Below are 20,998 nucleotides of genomic sequence, written 5' to 3' on the forward strand. Positions count from 1 at the left end.
GTTGGTCCTCCTCCTCCTCCTCCACAAAGCCACCTTCCTCCTCTGACTCCACTTCTGGCACCTCTCCCTGCGTTGCAGCAGGTGCCTGGGTTCGTTCTGGTGATTCCGACCAGAAATCGTGCGCTTCCAGCTCCTCGTCACGCTGGTCTACAGCCTCATCTGTCACTCGTCGCACGGCACGCTCCAGGAAGAAAGCGAAGGGTATTAGGTCGCTGATGGTGCCTTCGGTGCGACTGACCATATTTGTCACCTCTTCAAAAGGTCGCATGAGCCTGCAGGCATCGCGCATAAGCACCCAGTAACGGGGGAAAAAAATCCCCAGCTGTGCAGATCCAGTCCTACCACCCAGTTCAAAAAGGTACTCGTTGACGGCCCTTTGTTGTTGCAGCAGACGTTCCAACATAAGGAGCGTTGAATTCCAGCGAGTCTGGCTGTCAGAAATCAAACGCCTGACTGGCATGTTGTAGCGCTGCTGAATGTCAGCAAGGCGTGCCATGGCTGTGTAGGAACGTCTGAAATGGGCCGACACCTTTCTGGACTGGGTGAGAACGTCCTGGAATCCTGGGTACTTGGAGACAAAACGTTGGACTATTAAATTTAACACATGTGCCATGCAGGGCACATGTGTTAAATTGCCTAGTCTCAACGCTGCCAACAGATTGCTTCCATTGTCACACACCACTTTTCCGATCTGCAGTTGGTGTGGGGTCAGCCACCGATCGGCCTGTGACTGCAGAGATGACAGGAGTACAGATCCGGTATGGTTTTTGCTTTCCAGGCACGTCATCCCCAAGACAGCGTGACAACGGCGTACCTGGCACGTCGAATAGCCTAGGGGGAGCTGGGGGTGCACAGGTGTGGAGGAGGAGAAGGAGGACCCAGCAGCAGAGTAAGAAGAAGAAGAAGACGAGGTAGAGAGCGATGGAGGAGTAGAGGTGGTGGCAGAACCGCGTGCAATCCGTGGCGGTGACACCAACTCCACTGTTGTTGTTGAGCTACCCATTCCCTGCTTCCCAGCCATTACCAAGTTCACCCAGTGGGCAGTGTAGGTGACATACCTGCCCTGACCATGCTTGGAGGACCATGCGTCAGTAGTCATATGGACCTTTGGCCCAACACTAAGTGACAGAGATGCGGTAACTTGGCTCTGCACATGTTGGTACAGGTGTGGTATTCCCTTTTTAGAAAAAAAATTGCGGCTGGGTACCTTCCACTGCGGTGTCCCAATTGCTACAAATTTGCGGAAGGCCTCAGAGTCCACCAGCTGGTATGGTAAAAGCTGGCGGGCTAAGAGTGCAGACAAGCCAGCTGTCAGACGCCGGGCAAGGGGGTGACAGTCAGACATTGGCTTCTTACGCTCAAACATGGCCTTCACAGAAACTTGGTTGGTGGCAGATGACTGGGAATGGGAACAGGTGGTCAAGGTGGAAGGCGGAGTGGAGGGTGGTTCAGACGGGTCAAGGAGAGCAGAGGTAGAGCAGTAAGATGCTGGACCAGAAGGAGTGTGGCTTTTAGTTTGCCTGTTGCCTTTGAGGTGTTGCTCCCAAAGTGCTTTGTGCTTGCCGCTCATGTGCCTTCGCATAGAAGTTGTACCTATGTGGCTGTTGGGCTTACCAAGGCTCAGTTTCTGACTGCACTCATTGCAAATTACAATGCTTTTGTCAGAGGCACACACATTAAAAAAATCCCACACTGCTGACTTTTTGGAAGTGTGCGATCTGGCGGTAACAGTAGAAGTTGGCGGAGTTGGCGGTATTGGCGGCAATGGCGGGTGCGTTGGCCGGCTGAACACAGGTGCCGATACATGTTGTTGCCCTGCTGATCCCTGCGGGCTGTCCTCCCTGCTTCTTCTAAGTCTTATTCTCCTACTGCCTCTCTGACTCTCCGTCTCTCCATCTGAACTACCCTCCTCTTGCTCTCTTCTACTAGGCACCCACAAAACATCAATCTCCTCATCATCATTCTCCTCAGATGCATCAATTTCTTCTGACACATCACAGAAGGAAGCAGCAGCGGGGACCTCCTCCTCATCACTCATTATGTCCATCTCTATCGTGTTCTCTGCCAGAATTAAATCTGGTGTAAGGTCCTCATCTCCTTCATCTTCTTCTGGCAATAATGGTTGCGCATTACTCAGTTCAAGAAACTCATTGGAAAATAACTCCTCTGACCCCAGTGAAGAAGGGGCACCGGTGGTGGAGGAAGTGTTACGTGGGGTGGCCATAGCAGTGGAGGATGAGGAGGATGTTGTGGTAAAGTTAGAAACGGTAGAGGATGGGGTGTGCTGTGTAAGCCAGTCAACTACCTCTTCAGCATTTTGGGAGTTCAGGGTCATTGGCTTTTTAAAACTGGGCAATTTGCTAGGGCCACAGGATTGCATAGCAGCACGGCCCCTAGCACGGCCTCTGCGTGGCGGCCTGCCTTTGCCTGGCATTATTTTTAAAAAAACAACAACAACAACAAAAACTCAGTTGGTTTTTCTGGAAACGATAATACACACAGCTAGATGGCGGGTTGAAGAAAACACTGTGCAAATAATGCCTACAAAGTCAACGTATACACTACTACAGCGGTGGATACGGATTACGTAAAATATATGAATGCTGCTTGAAAAAAAGTAACTCAAGTGGTTTTTCTAGAGACGATAATATTATCAATATTTAGACAAAATGTGAACAAGGTCACACAGCTCGATGGCGGGTTGAAGAAAACAGTGTGCAAATAATGCCTACAAGGTCAACGTATACACTACTACAGCGGTGGATACGGATTACGTAAAATATATGAATGCTGCTTGAAAAAAAGTAACTCAAGTGGTTTTTCTAGAGACGATAATATTATCAATATTTAGACAAAATGTGAACAAGGTCACACAGCTCGATGGCGGGTTGAAGAAAACAGTGTGCAAATAATGCCTACAAGGCCAACGTATACACTACTACAGCGGTGGATACGGATTACGTAAAATATATGAATGCTGCTTGAAAAAAGTGACTCCGGTGTTTTTTCTGGAGACGGTAATATTATGGATATTTAGACAGAATGGGAACAAGGTCACACAGCTCGATGGCGGGTTGAAGAAAACAGTGTGCAAATAATGCCTACAAGGTCAACGTATACACTACTACAGCGGTGGATACGGATTACGTAAAATATATGAATGCTGCTTGAAAAAAAGTAACTCAAGTGGTTTTTCTAGAGACGATAATATTATCAATATTTAGACAAAATGTGAACAAGCTCACACAGCTCGATGGCGGGTTGAAGAAAACACTGTGCAAATAATGCCCACAAGGCCAACGTATACACTACTACAGCGGTGGATACGGATTACGTAAAATATATGAATGCTGCTTGAAAAAAGTGACTCCGGTGTTTTTTCTGGAGACGGTAATATTATGGATATTTAGACAGAATGGGAACAAGGTCACACAGCTCGATGGCGGGTTGAAGAAAACAGTGTGCAAATAATGCCTACAAGGCCAACGTATACACTACTACAGCGGTGGATACGGATTACGTAAAATATATTATGGCTGCTTGAAAAAAGTGACTCCGGTGTTTTTTCTGGAGACGGTAATATTATGGATATTTAGACAGAATGTGAACAAGGTCACACAGCTCGATGGCGGGTTGAAGAAAACAGTGTGCAAATAATGCCTACAAGGCCAACGTATACACTACTACAGCGGTGGATACGGATTACGTAAAATATATGAATGCTGCTTGAAAAAAGTGACTCCGGTGTTTTTTCTGGAGACGGTAATATTATGGATATTTAGACAGAATGGGAACAAGGTCACACAGCTCGATGGCGGGTTGAAGAAAACAGTGTGCAAATAATGCCTACAAGGCCAACGTATACACTACTACAGCGGTGGATACGGATTACGTAAAATATATTATGGCTGCTTGAAAAAAGTGACTCCGGTGTTTTTTCTGGAGACGGTAATATTATGGATATTTAGACAGAATGTGAACAAGGTCACACAGCTCGATGGCGGGTTGAAGAAAACAGTGTGCAAATAATGCCTACAGGGCAAATAATGCCTAAAAGGTCAACTTATACACTACTACAGCGGTAGTAAAATAAAAAAAAGTAAAATAAAAAAAAAATGAATATTAAAAAAAAAAATTAAAGTTGGTGCTGCTGAACTACTAGGAGCAGCAGATTAGCACACCAGTCCCACTCCCCAACACTGCTAGACTAATAGCACTGGGCTCTTATAGTAGTAGTAGTAGTAGTAGTAGTAAAACAACAAAAAAATAAATAAAAGCAGTCCTTACAAGGACTACTGTTATTGCAGCAGTCAGCAGATGAGATCAGAAGCAGGACAGCTGCCCACTGCAGCTACATACAGAGCACTGCAGTAGAAGGTAGATTACTAGCCAGCAAAGCTACCTAAGCTTAAATGTCCCTCAAACCCCTGCAGACTTCTGTCCCTCCAATAACAGAGCAGTATCAAAACGATTACTAGCCAGCAAACTTTCAACTGTCCCTGAAATCACTAACAGGCAGCAGCTCTCTCCCTACACTATCTCTTCAGCACACACAGGCAGAGTGAAAAAACGCTGCAGGGCTTCGGTTTTTATAGGGAAGGGGAGTGGTCCAGGGGAGAGCTTCCTGATTGGCTGCCATGTACCTGCTGGTCTGGGGTGAGAGGGCAAAAAAAAGCGCCAACAATGGCGAACCCAAAATGGCGAACGTCGCGCGACGTTCGCGAACTTCCGGCGAGCGCGAACACCCGATGTTCGCGCGAACAAGTTCGCCGGCGAACAGTTCGCGACATCTCTAGTTCTACATTACGTTTGCTTGTTCACTCCCAGTTGGAGTCTCTGGATTCTCATGCAGTAAGAGCTAGTAAGCACTAGAGAAGGTGAGGTCCAAAGCCAAAGATGGCTATTATAGGCAGAAGAGCATGCCTAGACTGGAAACCAGTTACCCCCTGGGGTAATGGATTTCCTTACAGGACAGCAAGTTTGCCCAAGTGCATTTTCTAAAGAACCTTTGTTGGTTGATGTAGTGACAATGCTATTTTAACAGACGTTGATGCCAAAGTTTCTTTTAATAGAAGAAAATAGGGAGCATTTTCTACTACTTGTTTTAAAGTTTGTGAAAAATGAATACTATTGCATTTCTTATTACCTTACATTTGGTCCATTAGGTCTTGAAGGAGGCTGCCATGAAGCAACAACAAATGTCTCACTGATTGGTGTAACAGATACTGGGCTAATACCCAGTGGCATTGTCGGGTGAGTGGTCATATATGTAGGTAAACTTTCAGAACATCCCCCAAAATATGACCCTCCGCCTGAGCAAGCCACAATGCTTACAGAATAGTTAGTGTAGGGGATTAGATTTGTCACTGTATTGCTTAACAAAGTAGTGTTAATGATAGCAATTCGAGGCTCAGGCATGCGAATCTCATAGCTTAATATTTCTCCATTTGGTATGAGAGGACTTCTCCAGGTGACCTAAAAATAAAAGAATAGATTTTTTTATCACACACAATAATAAAAAGAAAAGCTTAAAGCTAAATAAGGGCCTCTGTAAAAAGCAAAAACTATAAATTAAATAAAGCAGCCAACCCCATCCTTCTCGTTCTTAGCTTAGCAATTTCCTAGGGTAATAAACCTGGAATTACAGTGTTCTTCCATTTGTCCATTTTAGTAGCAAATCTCATTGATATTTACAAATGTTAAGAGCAAACAGGAATGCCAGTTAGCAGCAAGTTACAGTGGATAGACAGTATCTGGAATTCACGGTCAGTGCCTTGAAAAGAACAAAAAGAAGTAGAATGGGATTGTTAATTACAGGAATGATCTTTATCTCTAGATGTTTCTATGATAATCTTTGGGGAAATGTTTCAGAGATCAACCTATTACATATGAGAATCTAGCTTTGCCTTTAAGGACTGCACTGCCCTGTGCAATTGTGTTTAGTACAGTGTCATATGCAGAAATGTCTTTTGTTACTACATAGATACGTTCGGTTAAAAAAAAGACCAAAGTCCAAATTCAGCCCCTCCAATAAACCCCAGTGCACAATATATTCGCTAGTGATGGGTGAATTTGGGGTGTTTCGCTTTGCCGGTAAATTTGTGAATTTCCCGGAAAATTTGCGAAACGGCAAAAAATTTTGCGAATCTGCCGGCGTCTCGTCTCATTTTTTTGACGCTGGCGAATTTTTCTCGCCTGGCAAATAAATTTGCCCATCACTAATCTTCGCTCCTCTTCAGTGACTGCATCATTCTTCTACAGCACCAGGTACTTCATTCTTCTCTGACGATTAGTGATGGGCGAATAAATTTGGCAGACACAAATTCACTGCGAACTTCCGCGTTCTGCTGCAAGCAAATCAATTCGCAAAACTGTGGCGACAATTAAAAGGCAAAACATCCAAAACATTTTTTTGCATGTCAAAATTATTCAGACACCCATTGACTTTAATGCATTTGGACGAAATAGTTGCGCGTGTAAATATTGTCTCTCGCCCATCACTACAGGCTGCTTAGTTCTTCATTGGTAACAGCTTTGTTCATTAGCAGCTTTAGCAGCAGCATCCTGTTCCAAATCCGGTTCACTCCTGCACTGAAAAAAACTCAAATTTTTCAAGAAAAAAACCCTCAGATTGTTAGAGATTTAGTATGCCCCAAAAGCAGCATAAATTCTTAAAATACTCCTGCTAAAACCTGTCGACTTCATGTAAGATTCAATGGCGGAGGTCCCTTTAAAGGGGACCCGTCACCCAAAAAAAATATTAAAATTCCTGTTTTATCACATTAGTCAAGCAAAATGAACTTTAATTACACTGTATAAATTATTTGAATCTTGTTTCCATCAGTCTGGGAATTCATAATTAATGAAAGCAGGCGGGAGCCATTTTGTGGACACTGTTATTAAGGCAAGCCTTGCATTATCTCAGAATCTTGTTTGTGCACCAGAATGGGGGACCTGATGTCCATCCCCATGCCCTGGCTACACAATTTAATGCTCAAGAGAACGGGGGAATGTGGGGAGAGCAGTGACATCTAAGAAGTGCTGAATGGAAAGTGAAAGTAATTGTCTGCCCCGCCTCTATGCCCATGGCAGACAATATTTGATTGACAGCTGAGATTTTTAAATGAGCTTACAACAGTGATGAATGCTTTCATAAAAAATAGAAATTGGATTTCATGTTTAATTTGACAGCACTTTTATTATCCAGATTTTTGTGTCTGGGTGACAGGTCCACTTTAACCATTTGAAGATGTTTTTTGCCTTCACAATTTTTGCATGTTTTGGGATGTTTGATGCTGGTTTTCACTAGAAAACTCATTCAATTTTTTTAAGCCTATAAACTATTTTTTTTTTATCAGATTTTTTCGAGTTTTATTACTAGTAAATTTTAGCGATGGGCGAATAAATTCACCAGGCACGAATTTGTGGGGAATTTCCATGTGTCGCCACCAGCGAAAAAATTTGTGAATCTCCTGCAAAAATTTGCCTGCAAAATTTCACCTGCGTCAAATTTTTTTTGGATGCCCATTGACTTTACCGCCAGCGTCAACTTGGATGCGGGTGCCAATTTCCAATTTTTCGTGAAAATGTCTGAAACTTTCGATTTTCATGATTATTTCATGAAAATGTCTGAATTTCATGATTTTTTTCATGAAACTTTCCGATTTCATAATTTTACAGTGAATTTCTCTATGTTTCGCGAATTTCACAAATTTTGCAGGAAATTCGCAAATTTTCCGGCAAATAAAAATGGGAGAAATTCGCCCATCACTAGTAAATTTGCCAAATTCGTGGATGGTAAGTTTGAGTTTGTTTCTGGTAAAATATGAGTTTTAGTAAATAAGGCCATACATCTAGCAAAAGATGACGGGGTTCATATAGTATTAGGTAATGGGGGCCCAGCTAATCCAGGAACTACTGTACAGCTGGGCCCCCTTAAAACCAGAAATCCCCCTGGCCCAGTACAACTGTAACCCCTGTTAATCACATCCCTGAGTCAATTTATCAAAGTGTGAAAGTAGAACCCACCACAGTAAAAATCCAGCACTCTCTATTAATTCTTTTGTGAATTTTAGGTGTGTTATTATCAAAAAGTGAAAAGTGAGAGCTCACTATCTAATAAACAAAATCAAAAAATCTTCTAGGAATGATTTTTATTGTGGTGAGCTCTACATTCGTATTTCGATAAATTGACTCCTAAGGATTTCGACGAATCTGAATTCATCAAAAGGGTGCTGAGCTTCTTCCAAACTGAGTAATAGTCTAACAATATGATCTTTGTATAGATGTATTGGATCTATTATCTTGAATGTTTCGGACCTGGGGTATAAGAGAAGGGTTCTTTCCATAATCTGAATCTCCATACCTTCCATTCAAATAATAAATAACACTACTGCCATGTCTATGTTTTGGAGTTCTAAATACTGGCTTTTTGGATAACAGATCCCATATGTATGTGTGTGTATATATATATATATTCCAACTGAAAGTTGCCACTTGTCCACGGCACCCAAACAGCTAAATTCTTTATGAACCTTCAAACCCCCAACATTAGCCTCATATGTTTAGAAAGGACCAATATAGAACCCTGCTGCACTCTGAGAATTTCAAGGACAATGTGCAAAAATGGAAGACAATAAATTTGTAAAATACACATTGCTACGCTTTCTGGTTTTCCTGAGGCTCGTGGGCTTTTGCTCTGTAGCTTGGCAGTGGAAAGCGTGAAAGCAAAAGAGCTCACAAGACAGCGCATTCAGGATAGCATAAGCAGTTTGTTCATTGATTTAAAGATCAGTATTTATGCCATGAGAACGAATGCTCGGGAGGCAGCTATTGTACAGCGAAGAGGATGCCATCACTTTGTCTTATTTTCTTGACAAAAACATGCAAAGATACTTATGAGGCATCATTATCCATTATAAAGGAGTCATTGTATCGTAACCTTGGGAAACATTGCTATCAATGATAAAGTTGTTAACAGAGACGTATTAGTCTGCGGTGATTCAGCCACTAATACGTCTGTGCTGCTTAAACATCCGAGTGTATAAATTACAGCATGCAATTGTACTATCCTGATTGAATAAAAAAATCGAATTTTAACACAAAAAATAGTATTTTAAATGTAATAAACGTTGAGGTTCTAAAAAAAAAAAAAAAACAGCCAGTGAAAATACAGGTATTGATTAACCAGCGACTGTTATTTATTTTTTTATTCTTTTTCCCATCAAATAGTTTATCCAGCAGACTTTAATGGATTACTTGAATGGCCCAGTGTTCAGTGTTAAAATGAAATATATTACACAAATCTCGCAGAAAATTCCATAGTGTTTACATTTGGCGACGGCAAAACATTTAAAGGGAGGATTTTTAGTATTAAATCTATTCGGACTACTGAGCTTATCCTAGGGGGAAATATGATAGAACAGTGTTTGGAAACAAAAGAAAAACACTTAGGGACAGATTTATTAAAGGGATACTGTCATGGGAAAAAAAAAATTAATAGTGCTGCTCCAGGAGAATTCTGCACTGAAATCCTTTTCTCAAAAGAGCATCTGACATGGGGCTAGAGATATTGTAAATTTCCCAGCTGCCCCAAGTCATGTGACTTGTGCTCTGATAAACTTCAATCACTCTTTACTGCTGTACTGCAAGTTGGAGTTATATCACCCCTCCCCCCAGCAGCCAAACAAAAGAACAATGGGAAGGTAACCAGATAACAGCTCCCTAACACAAGATAACAGATGCCTGGTAGATCTAAGAACAACACTCAATAGTAAAAACCCATGTCCCACTGAGACACATTCAGTTACATTGAGAAGGAAAAACAGCAGCCTGCCAGAAAGCATTTCTCTCCTAAAGTGCAGGCACAAGTCACATGACCAGGGGCAGCTGGGAAATTGACAAAATGTCTAGCCCCATGTCAGATTTCAAAATTGAATATAAAAAAAAATCTGTTTGCTCTTTTGAGAAATGGATTTCAGTGCAGAAGTCTGCTGGAGTAGCACTATTAACTGATGCATTTTGAAAAAAACATGTTTTCTGATGACAGGATACCTTTAAGATTTGAGTTGTTTTTTCCATGAAAATTCGAGTTTTCAAGTTTTAAAATTTTTTGAGTTTAAAAAAAAATCAAATTATTCAAGTTTTTTTTTTAAAAAAACTCAAATGTTTGAAATTTATTATACCAGACCCCGGAAATAGCTTGAATATGAAAATACACCATCTAAAACCTGTCAAGGTCATGTATGAGTCAATGGCAGAGGTCCCTTGAACACAGCCTGTTTGATGTTTGAGTTTTTTTCCGAGGGTTTTGCCCGAAAACTCAAATTATTAAAGCGATTTGAGGTTTTTTTTTTGCCGAAATCTCAATTAAATAACGTTTTCAGATTGTGGAACTTGAACTTTTAGATTTGGGTTTTTGCCATTCGAGTTTTTTCTTAAATAAGAAACCATTCAAGTTCATTTGAGGTAAAAAAAAAACTCTAACACTCGACCTTTGATAAATAACCTCCTTAAAGGAGAGCTATTAAGGGCTTATTTTATATAAATACTTTTTTTAATAACATCCATGTGCCATCTAATTAAATGTATTTTGATTATAAACAATCCATTTAGCATTTATGTGTAATTAGGATATTCAGGCTAATTGCATATGGTTGCCTCCATGACAGGTGTTTTGCAATATGGGCGGGACTTACTGCTTTGTGTAAATGTCTGGAACCACCTGAAAATGGCAGGTCACTAATGTAAACATCAGTAATACTGCAGAGCAGAGAGATAAAGGGATTAATGATGGCATTTAGCATTTCAATGGTTCAGTCTATTGTTATGATGTAGAGAGGATATTATCAAAGGTGATTCATTCAGCCTTTCTGATTTTGGAATTGTTCATCTAGTGCCATGTGGTTAAATTTAAAAAAATCCCAGAGACAGCATATAAAAATTACTATGTAGAGTTCAAGCTTTAAAACTTGGATAGTCAAGATGTATTTCAGAAAAAAAAATCACAAGAATTCAAATGAAAGACCTCAGAAATAGGGCTCAATGATGTTTTTTTTGCCTGGAAAATGTTTTTCAAATCTGTGATAGAAATTTGCAAGGAAAAAAAGTGGAAAAATGCCAAAAAAACCCGTAAACATCATTATTAGACTTTCTCCATGCATTTTATCTTGCCTGAAAAAAAAAGTGTTTTTCTGGGGTGGTAAAAAAATGTTAAGTCATTATTAGAAGTTCTCCAATCATTTTGTTTCACTGGAAAAAAAACTTTTTTTGTACTGGAGGAAAGACCACTCCAATGCAGTTTGCATAGTGATCACAATAAGGGACACCTTTACTATTGGTCGAATATTGAGGGTTAATTAACCCTCGATATTCGACCCTCGAAGTAAAATCCTTCAACTTCGAATATCGAAGTCGAAGGATTTACCGCAAATGCTCGAACGATTCAAAGGACTTTAATCCATCGAATGAAGGATTTTTCTTCGATCAAAAAAAGATTATGGGGAAGGTCCCCATAGGCTAACATTGGTGCTTGATAGGTTTTAGGTGGCGAAGTAGGTAGTCGAAGTTTTTTTTAAAGAGACAGTACTTCGACTATCGACTGGTCGAATAGTCGAACGATTTTTAGTTTGAATCTTTCACTTCAAAGTCGTAGTCGAAGGTCGAAGTAGCCAATTCGATGGTCGAAGTAGCCAAAAACAAACTTCGAAGTATTTTTCATTCTAATCCTTCACTCGAGCTTAGTAAATGTGCCCCTTAATGTAACATGCAAAAGATTGGCCACATACATCATACATAGTTTTTTCCATATATGCGTTCATATGTAGAGTCCAAATGCTTCCAGCTCTAAGCTCATGTAACTGAGTATTTGAAATGGAAGTGATCAACTTCTACTTTCTTTCTCATCATTTAAACAAACGATGGTCTCCCTTAAGAATAAAATACTGTAATAACCAATTAAAGAAATGCAAACAACAAGAAATGAATCCCAAACCATAATCCATGTTCATCATCATTTTGACTGAATGTGTTTGCTCTCTTCCAACAATGAGAAAGCTACACTACCACAGAAGGAGCTTCTTCACATTGAGCCAGCTGATTTGCAAAGCCACTTTTATTCAGAACTTAAAGAAGTTCCAAAAATTTCTATTCATTCAATCTATAAAGAGGACCATCAAGTCAAATTAGAAGACCAAATTAGCAGAAGGTAAACGGAACATAAACATGTAAGGATCCCTTCTTTTTGTTCAATTATATGATTTTGCAAATGTCTGATCTTAGTAGAAAATGTCAGGTTTCTAAAATAATTCTGCAGATTAATTTAAACACATTCCTAATGCCGCCAATATTATAATAGATTGTTGAGACATTTCATCATGAGGACCAAGCAGCTAATAAGGATTTAGAAGAGAATGGCAATAGGAAAGTGCAGGGAGGTACATACTGTAGAAAAACTCTATGTTATTTGGCAAGATTGACAATGGACCAATGTCCAATAGCAGAAGGCCAAATCAACATCTACAGAATGACTGAACAAGAGAAAACGAAATGTCCTTGAGTGGCCCAGTCAATGACCTGACATGATCCTGATAGGAAATCCATGAAAGGAATCAAAAAATGTTGTCCAGAATCACTTCTCAAGCAAGATGACAGAACTTAAGCAACTTTGTAAGAATAATGGATGGAAATTCAAATGATTTGGACAGATATTAATTTGAAGATAAATAGCTCTATCATATATCTATCTATTTATCTATCTATATCTCTATGATTCTAATATATGATTCTAATATAAATAATTATGATGTGTAAATAATATTCAATATCTTCTTTTCTCTATGATAAAGGGTGGTAACACCCTAAATGCATAAGGCCCTGGGCATGTTCAATTCTTTTAAGCTGAGTAAATAAAGATCTGATATTTTATTGGAGGATCATACTGCTGTCCATTATTCAAATGTGTTACTTTGTTTTCATACAGCTTTCTCTCCCTCAATAGTTCTTCTCAGAATTTTCATGAAATTTGTTTCAAGATATCTGTTGCTTTGCTTGAAATGAAAGAGAATGGGGATCATTTATAAACACTGGCTACATTTGCAGCTGGGCAGTATCTCATAGCAACTAATCTGTGATTAGCTTTTTTTCAATCGACTGCAAGTAGAACAATGAAAGTAAACATCTAATTGGCTGCCATTGGTTACTGCCCAGCTGCAAACTTGACCAAATGTATATTGATGAAATGTGAATTTCTGTGCATCTTTACAATAACAATGTTGGCAAGTAGCATCAATCTACTCAGATTTGATTGAGAAGAACCAGGCATTTTGGCAATATAAAAAACTTTAGAACTTCCAAAAATGTTCTACCAATCCCCATGTTTCATCGGGGCAGATTCACTAAAGGGCGAAGTGGCCACCTCTAGCATCAATTTGCCACAAATGCCATCCGCCGGGATATCGCTAATTCACTAACAGGCATAGAGGACAATTCGCTAGTGAACGAGACTGTCTCTAGCGTTCATTCGCACTCTATCGCCAGGCGACTTTTTGCTCTGGTAATCAGTCTTTACTCTGCAAATTCAGTAACGTGCAAACTGCTAAAATGAAGCTACATCCTTCTCAATCTTATGTCAGTTACATCATATCCTGTCTGCTGGAAATGCATTAAAGTTGTAAAAACGCTAGGTCCTAACTATTAACTTTTTTGTGTTAACATTTTTCTCCAGACATTTGAGGGGCATGGAATATTAATTTTAGGGTGGGCTCATGTGTAGGGCATTCGGGAATTTTTTTTTCTTTATTCAGGTTCCTTCAACATTTGGAATAAAAAGTGGGCACAAGCATTTGCACCAACATCTCTAATAAAGACGTCCATACGACTTTAATGTACCCACCCTATTCAAATTGAACTAAGAGTAAGAGAACTAATAAAGTTTCGATAGGCAGAAGCGATTGCTAGTGTCATTTTGCTTTGAAATGCTCGAACGGCTGAAGTAATGCTAGAGAAATGTCCCCAGGATGCAAGTTTGCATTTAGTGAATTAGCGTAGTGGTAACGAATTTTTGCCTAGTGAAGTGGAGTGAAGTTTGGCAAAGCTTTCGCTGGCGACAATTCACCCTTTAGTAGTGATGGGCGAATTTGCCGTGAATTTGCGCGATTTGCTGCTGGCGAATAAATTCGCAAAACAACCATGAAAATTTGCTGGCAAAAATTCGCCGGCGTCTGTTTTTTGGACGCCGGCACATTTTCGCTGGTGAATGGGGGTCGGCATCCAAAAGAAAGGACGCCTGCATCCAAAGAAATGGACACAAGCGTCAAAGACGGATGCTGACGTAAAAAACGAGACGCCTCACCATTTCGCTAATTCGCCCATCATTTCCTTTTAGTGAATTTGCCCCATCATTGGATCAAAACTAAAACCAGGAAACACCACCCAATCAAATGTACAGTGCAACTGTGCCATATATTTTCTCACCATGTGGACACATTTCTATTATCATTTCGTTTCATAAGGAATTTGAATAGAATGGGACACTATAGGATACGATGGCATTGTTTTATTTCTGATCTTTCCGAAAGAATATATCCCATATCTTTTTTTATTGTTTATTAAACTATAAGTAGTAATTGACATACTAGCCCTCATATGTATTAAAAGGCACCACATTTTTCCAGGAGCAGTAACCCATAGCAACCAATAAGATGTATGTTTTTAAATAGGTGACCAGTAAATGCTATTTGCTGATTAGTTGCAATGCGTTATTGCTCCTGTCCTTTTTTGCATAACTCTGTATGTGTCTGTGTTATTAATGTAAGAATGATATAAGCCTGTATACAGTTACCTTGCCTGACCACGATGTATTGTGTTCTGAAAGAAGTATATACACCTGACACCTTTGGCAACATTATTAACCCATCTTTGTCCGTTCACAGTAGCCTTGTTCCACTGAGAAAAATCAATATTATATGCACTGACTTTGCTCTTTGCTATGCATTTATACACAATTAGTCTAAAAAATGTAAACTTGCTGAACACTTCAAGCCATTCAACCTATTCCTTTTTGGATACTTTCAGAATTGGGTGTTAGGGTGGGTTAGTTTCTTTGCATCTGTTTTCTTTGCATCATGTTGAGCTTAATTCCCATTCCCAAGCCTGGATTTTGGGTAGGACAGAAAGGGTATTGACATTTGGAATTCAATTGGGGTAAGGCAGTGAGGGCATTTCCTGAAGGGCCTCAGTCTCTCAAAGGCACCTTTGGGGGGGGGGGACATGTGCAATTGGATTTTTTACTGTACACATCTGAAAAACCAAACCTGCAGCAGCTTATGTGTCCCAGTTTGGACACTTTTTTCTACAGATAAGGGCCACAGCCTTCAAGCAATGCCCAAGATGGCTTCATCTCAAACTGTAGCCCTTACTTCATTCTTTTAAGAGCTCTCTAGTTTGCCGGGGAACACGAAGGTCAAACAATGAGACTTAAGAATCAAGGGTTGACTGAGCCGGTGGGACACCAGTGAGTCCAGTCCCTCTTCCCCTAGGTATGTACGGTATGTAAACATTTAGCGATAATTTTAGTCAATTTTATTTCAATGACAGTGGGTCTAGTGTGAGTGGGTCTAGTGTGAGTGCACACAAAAACACCAAACATTAAGCCTTCAGCATTTGTAACTAGTCAGTGTCAAACTGGACTGGCCAAACACCCAGAAATAAAATTGGTGGTCCCCACCAACACAGACCCACCCCCCAGCGGAAACTGCTACTACTCCTTCCAAACCCCATCTGATTTCTGCGGCAACTAAAAGGTACATGCCAAGGGAAGGGGGACTTGAGGTATTGTGTCTGGAGACAATGGGATGGGGGCTGCTGAGGTAGCATCTCTGTTGGGCCCCTGCCTCCCCAGTCCAATGCTGTAACTATTCATTCCATTGACACCCAAGAGTGCACCCCTTAGTGCTCATTTCCTAAGAACTTGTGCTGTCAGCTAGCTGCTTTTTGCATGGAGCTCCAGATCAAAAATCCAGTTCTCCATGCAAAGAGTAGTGCTAGGAGGTGCACCCAGCCCAATCTTTACCTCCTGCTTTAGAGCAGGTGGTAAGGACAGGTCCCAAGACAGCCTGCACCCCCTGTTGCTTTGTATCGTGCTTGTCTGTGCATGCTTTGTATTTGTACAATACCCTACACAGTTGGCAAAGTGCAAAAAATGGTTGATTGTGGACAACGCTTGGGGCATGTGAATGAGCCCTCTAGGCTTTAATCCTGTCCTTTACAGGTGTTAACTACAAGAATATCTTTAAGCATTGTACCTTTTTTGCCCACAGATGAGGCTTGTCAATGCCCATGCTCTGCACCCCAGTGCCAAATTTAAAAAAAAAAGGCAAATTGCACCAACTTTTTGCACTTTTGCTCATGTTACTAAAGGCTCAGTGCCTTGGTAATGTACTAATAAAGAGGAAGCACAAAAGTAAATATTGGTGTTGTTTGTTTTTATCGCTAACATTTTTTTTTATTTTTTTAATAATGTGGTACAATAGAACAGACATATTTAAAAAAAAATCATTTTTATTTTTCTGTTGCTAGTCACCAAACGAAAATCTTTCTTTTAATTTCCTCAGTCTCTGTAGCAAATGTTTAAACTGTTTCCCTGCAAATTCTAAACTTGAGAAGCATTTTGTGGGTGTGATGAATCTCTTATACTCGTGTGTGCTCTCAGCTTTGTGCTCTAATGATCAAGCCAGTGTACCAATACTTTTGGCACAGGTACAAGACTGAATTCATGGAAGCATGGGAGTGTTTACACAAAAGAGGCTCCAAAGCTACAAAATCCCTCTTGTTTGGTTATACTAATTTCCCCTGAATGAGGCTTGTATGCTAGCCAAAACAATGGCACTTATCCTCCCCTCCAGAGCACATTTTCAAAAGATATTATGAAATAATTAAAAACTTCTCAGCTAATCCTAAAAGTCAGCTTCTCTTTTATTTTATCTGTTGAATTTCCTTTTTTTTTTTTTTCATTTTAAAATTTATCTGAAAAAATGTAATTTTCTACAATATTTTTTAGTGGCTCTAATATCACAATGTAATCTGCTAATGATGCCAATAATTATTAACCTTAAAATATAAAATAAAAAAAGACATGAGGTCAAACAGAGGAAAAAAAAAACACAAAATGATTTGTTACATTTTGAGTTCAGGTTTTAGTGAGAATCACTTAAATCATGTACAAAAAATTGTTATGGTTATATTTTTTGCCATGATTGATACAAAGTGTGCCAAAATATGAACCGAAAAATTGGAAATAATAATAATAAATTGCATTTCTTCACTGTATTTATTGTTTGTGATAACAATTTATGACGGGCTGTAAATATTGGGTAGTAAAAAACATATCTCTTCATGGATGAATTAGGGGTTTTTTTTTTGCTCAAGTTTATCAATTTTCCACAAGAAAGGCAGTCTTATGCTAGAAGTTATAGCAATACTGATCAAGGTCCATGTAAGGTATCTCACTTAAAAGGGTGGTTCAGCTTTAAGTTAACTTTAAGTATGTTATAGAATGGTCAGTTCTAAGAAACTTTTCAATTGGTCTTCATTATTTAATTTTTATAGTTTTTTAATTATTTGCTTTCTTCTGACTCTTTACAGCTTTCACATGGGCATCACTGGGGAGCAATTTAAATATTACTCTCTACATCATACTTATTTACTAAAACTCAAATGTATTATTATTATTGTTTTATTAAAACAAAGTTGACCTAACTCCCATCCATGATCATACAAAATTTAACGCCAGAGAACCCCACTGCGACAAAATAGAGCAACAATTCGAATTGTATGATTAAGGCTCTGAAAACTCAATTTGATCAAATTGTTGCTGGGAAAACATGACTTTATCAGATTATCGGTTGTAAACCCCAACTTTATTGGTTTATCCAGTGCAGATCACTATGTCAGGAAACATCTTTTCAGGGACATCTGCCATTAACTTCTACATGACCTCGACAGGTTTTAGGTCCAGTATTTTCGAAATTCAGATTTTGTAGCAGCTTTGGGGTATACTGAATATCTAAAAATTTGATTTTTTTTTTCAAAAAATTTGAGCTTTACTAAATAGGCCCCTAAATGTTAACGCAAAGGCAAACAAAGCCTTTATTACAGATCCGTGAACCGCTTTTTTTGCTGATTTTTGTGTACAATACAGGGATTTAAAGGCACATTATCTTCAAATAATGACTTTGCCATTTGTAGTGGTGACATATGCTAAACTTATGGGCAGAATCATCAACAGATTTATTGTCTGATTGACAATATCAGTATTTATCACTATTTAAGCCTTCTGGGATATGCCAGTTGAGAACCCCAGAATAGCTTAGTTAGATAGCACTAGTGTAGTGTAGTAAGATATCAAATCTGATTTGATATGGGCCAAGTAGTTAAGATTTTTTGTCCCCAGATGATTATATCAGTAGTCATTATTGATTGAAAATAAATAACTTTCCTAGCCAAAATAGATACATTTGGTTTCAAAAATCTCCAAATCATTATGGATGGCTCAAAATCTGAAATATCTGAGCAATGATTCTCAGATATCAACACTTGGGGACAGATTTATCAATGGTCGATGTGAAAATTCTAATTTTTAAATTAGAATTTCAAGGTAATTTTAGTGTACTTCGACTAGGGAATAGTCCAAATTCGAATCAAATTTGAAAAAAGTTGGAAAATTCGAATATCAAAATTTATTTATTATTAATTTTTTTTTTATAAATTATGTACTGTGTCTTTAAAAACTCGACTTTGACTATTCTTGGACTATTCCATCTAAAAACTGCCGAATTGCTGTTTTAGCCTATGGGGGACCTCCTAGAACACATTTGGTGGACTTTGAAAAATCAAAGTTTTTGTTGGAAAATACTTTTATTCTAATTTGATCTAATATGATCCGAATTCGAATTTAAGGATCAAAAACAGCCTATTCCCCTAAAGTTAAAAAAATTAAATTTTTTAAAATAAATTTCAGTTGGTCTTTTTTATTTAAATTTAGAGGTGATGGGAGTTAAAAAAAAAAAACTCCCATCACCTCAAAATTCGACCTTTGGTAAATTTGCCTCTTGATATCCTTATAACTAATGAAAGCAAAATAACAAGGTAAGTATGAAACAGCTGGTTACCTTTGCTGTATATGGTCCTAGAACAGTAACATTGGGTGCTTGCATACCAGCAGGTCTTGATGGTCTTGTTCTTACTTCTGACCAAGTGCTGGAATTTGCTCCTCCATTGACGGTAGCTGCACTTATCCTGTATTCATATAAGGTCCAAGGGCTCATGTCGCTTGTTTGATCGTCATACTTCATTGGATGGTTTCCAGGTAATATTACTAAGGTGTGTATTTTCTCTCCTCCCTTGAGTCGTCTTTCAATTTTGAAATTCTCTATTACTCCATTAGGGTTAAGAGGTAGTTGCCATTGAATAGCCACGGATGTCGATGTGTCAGAATGGAGAACAGGTGGAGGAATGTCGCTTGGTGCATCAGGGTGGGTCTGTACCCCAAAGGACTCCAAGGACAGTGAACATCCTTCAGATGTGCATCCTTCTATCTGGAATTGGTACTTTGTGAAGGGATCCAACTGAAGCATCGTGTAACTCAAACTGTTTCCAGGAACCGATACTTGCTTCCTGCCATTTTGGTAAATATTGTAATGAGTCAAAATGCCATTGGGCTTGTGCGGGGGTTGCCAAGTAATTTTTATTGATCTTGATTGTACAATAGTTAGAACAGGAGGTTCAATTGTTCCGGGCTCTGTTAACAAGACATAACATGGAAAAAAATTGTAATAGGAGCATAAACTGTTTATTCCCACCCCATAAGTTACCCTGATATTTATTTACTGAACAGCTCACACACCTCAACTGATATTTCATTTGAGTATATGGAGCCTATTTACTAAAATTAAATTTTTTATCTTTTTCACATATCAAATTAATCATATATATACAACAGGGTACTAAATATAGTAGTAGGCAGGTTACCGGCACTTGCGAAAATGTAGTGTGTTCTGCCTGGGTGCCAACCTCAGTGTTAGTATTAATGATCATTGGAAGAAACTGCACTCATAGCTTGAATAAAGTGACTTTTTATTGTAAACATCCTCAAAGGTGTGACTAACATTTCAGCTGACTCCTCAGCCTTTAACAAAATAAAGTCTTTGAGAGCATTCATTTTACTTTATTCAAGCCAAGACCTGTGAGTGAGGCTTCTTCTTATGACCACTATATAGTGAATAAAGTACCCCCTCTTGTAAAATATAAGGATATTATAAGTTACCGAGGCGTTCCATGACCATATAAAAACACGAGGCCGAAGGCCGAGTGTTTTTATACAGGTCATGGAACTCCGAGGTAACTTCTAATATGCTTATATTTTACAAGAGGGGATATTTATTTATTATAATACACAAATTTCAGTGAGTCATGTGACAAAAATGACATCAGAACTTACCGTTTATAACTGATGACATCAGAACTCACCGTTTATAAGGATACAATTTACAGGATATTCATGGCTTTTGTGTATTATATAAATATATAGTGAATAAAGTACCCCCTCTTGTAAATTATAAGGATATTATAAGTTACAGAGGAGTTTCATGACCATATAAAAAAAATGATGCCGTAGGTAACTTCTAAAATCCTCATTTTTTGCAACTGTATTATAATACAGACGTTTCAGTCATGTGACAAAAATGAAATCACTACTCACCGTTTATAACTGATGACATCAGTACTCACCGTTTATAAGGGTATAATTTACAATATTTACATTGCTTTTGTGTATATTATATATATATATATATATATATATATATATATATATATCACTTAATTGATTAATTCGGGTATTCTGCACTGATTGGTCAATTTAAATGGACAATGGTATTTAACGTTTGTTGAAATGTGATTGTATCATCTTTGTAAAAGGTCCTAATGGGGACTGAAACGGATT

General features: G+C 38.8%; 1 protein-coding gene across 1 annotated transcript in view; it reads right to left on the bottom strand.

The window, feature by feature from the left end:
- Nucleotides 1-20,998, bottom strand: part of ush2a.L (Usher syndrome 2A (autosomal recessive, mild) L homeolog) — a 442,265-nt gene that overhangs the window by 162,537 nt on the left and 258,730 nt on the right. Inside the window, exons 41-42 of the mRNA XM_041562401.1 lie at nt 19,167-19,795; nt 5,147-5,475 (exon numbers count right to left, since the gene is read on the bottom strand). Of these exons, the coding sequence (XP_041418335.1) occupies nt 5,147-5,475; nt 19,167-19,795 (958 nt within the window). The remainder of the gene's footprint in view (nt 1-5,146; nt 5,476-19,166; nt 19,796-20,998) is intronic.

Source organism: Xenopus laevis, chromosome 5L, assembly GCF_017654675.1.
Source record: "Xenopus laevis strain J_2021 chromosome 5L, Xenopus_laevis_v10.1, whole genome shotgun sequence".
Lineage (NCBI taxonomy): Eukaryota > Metazoa > Chordata > Amphibia > Anura > Pipidae > Xenopus > Xenopus laevis.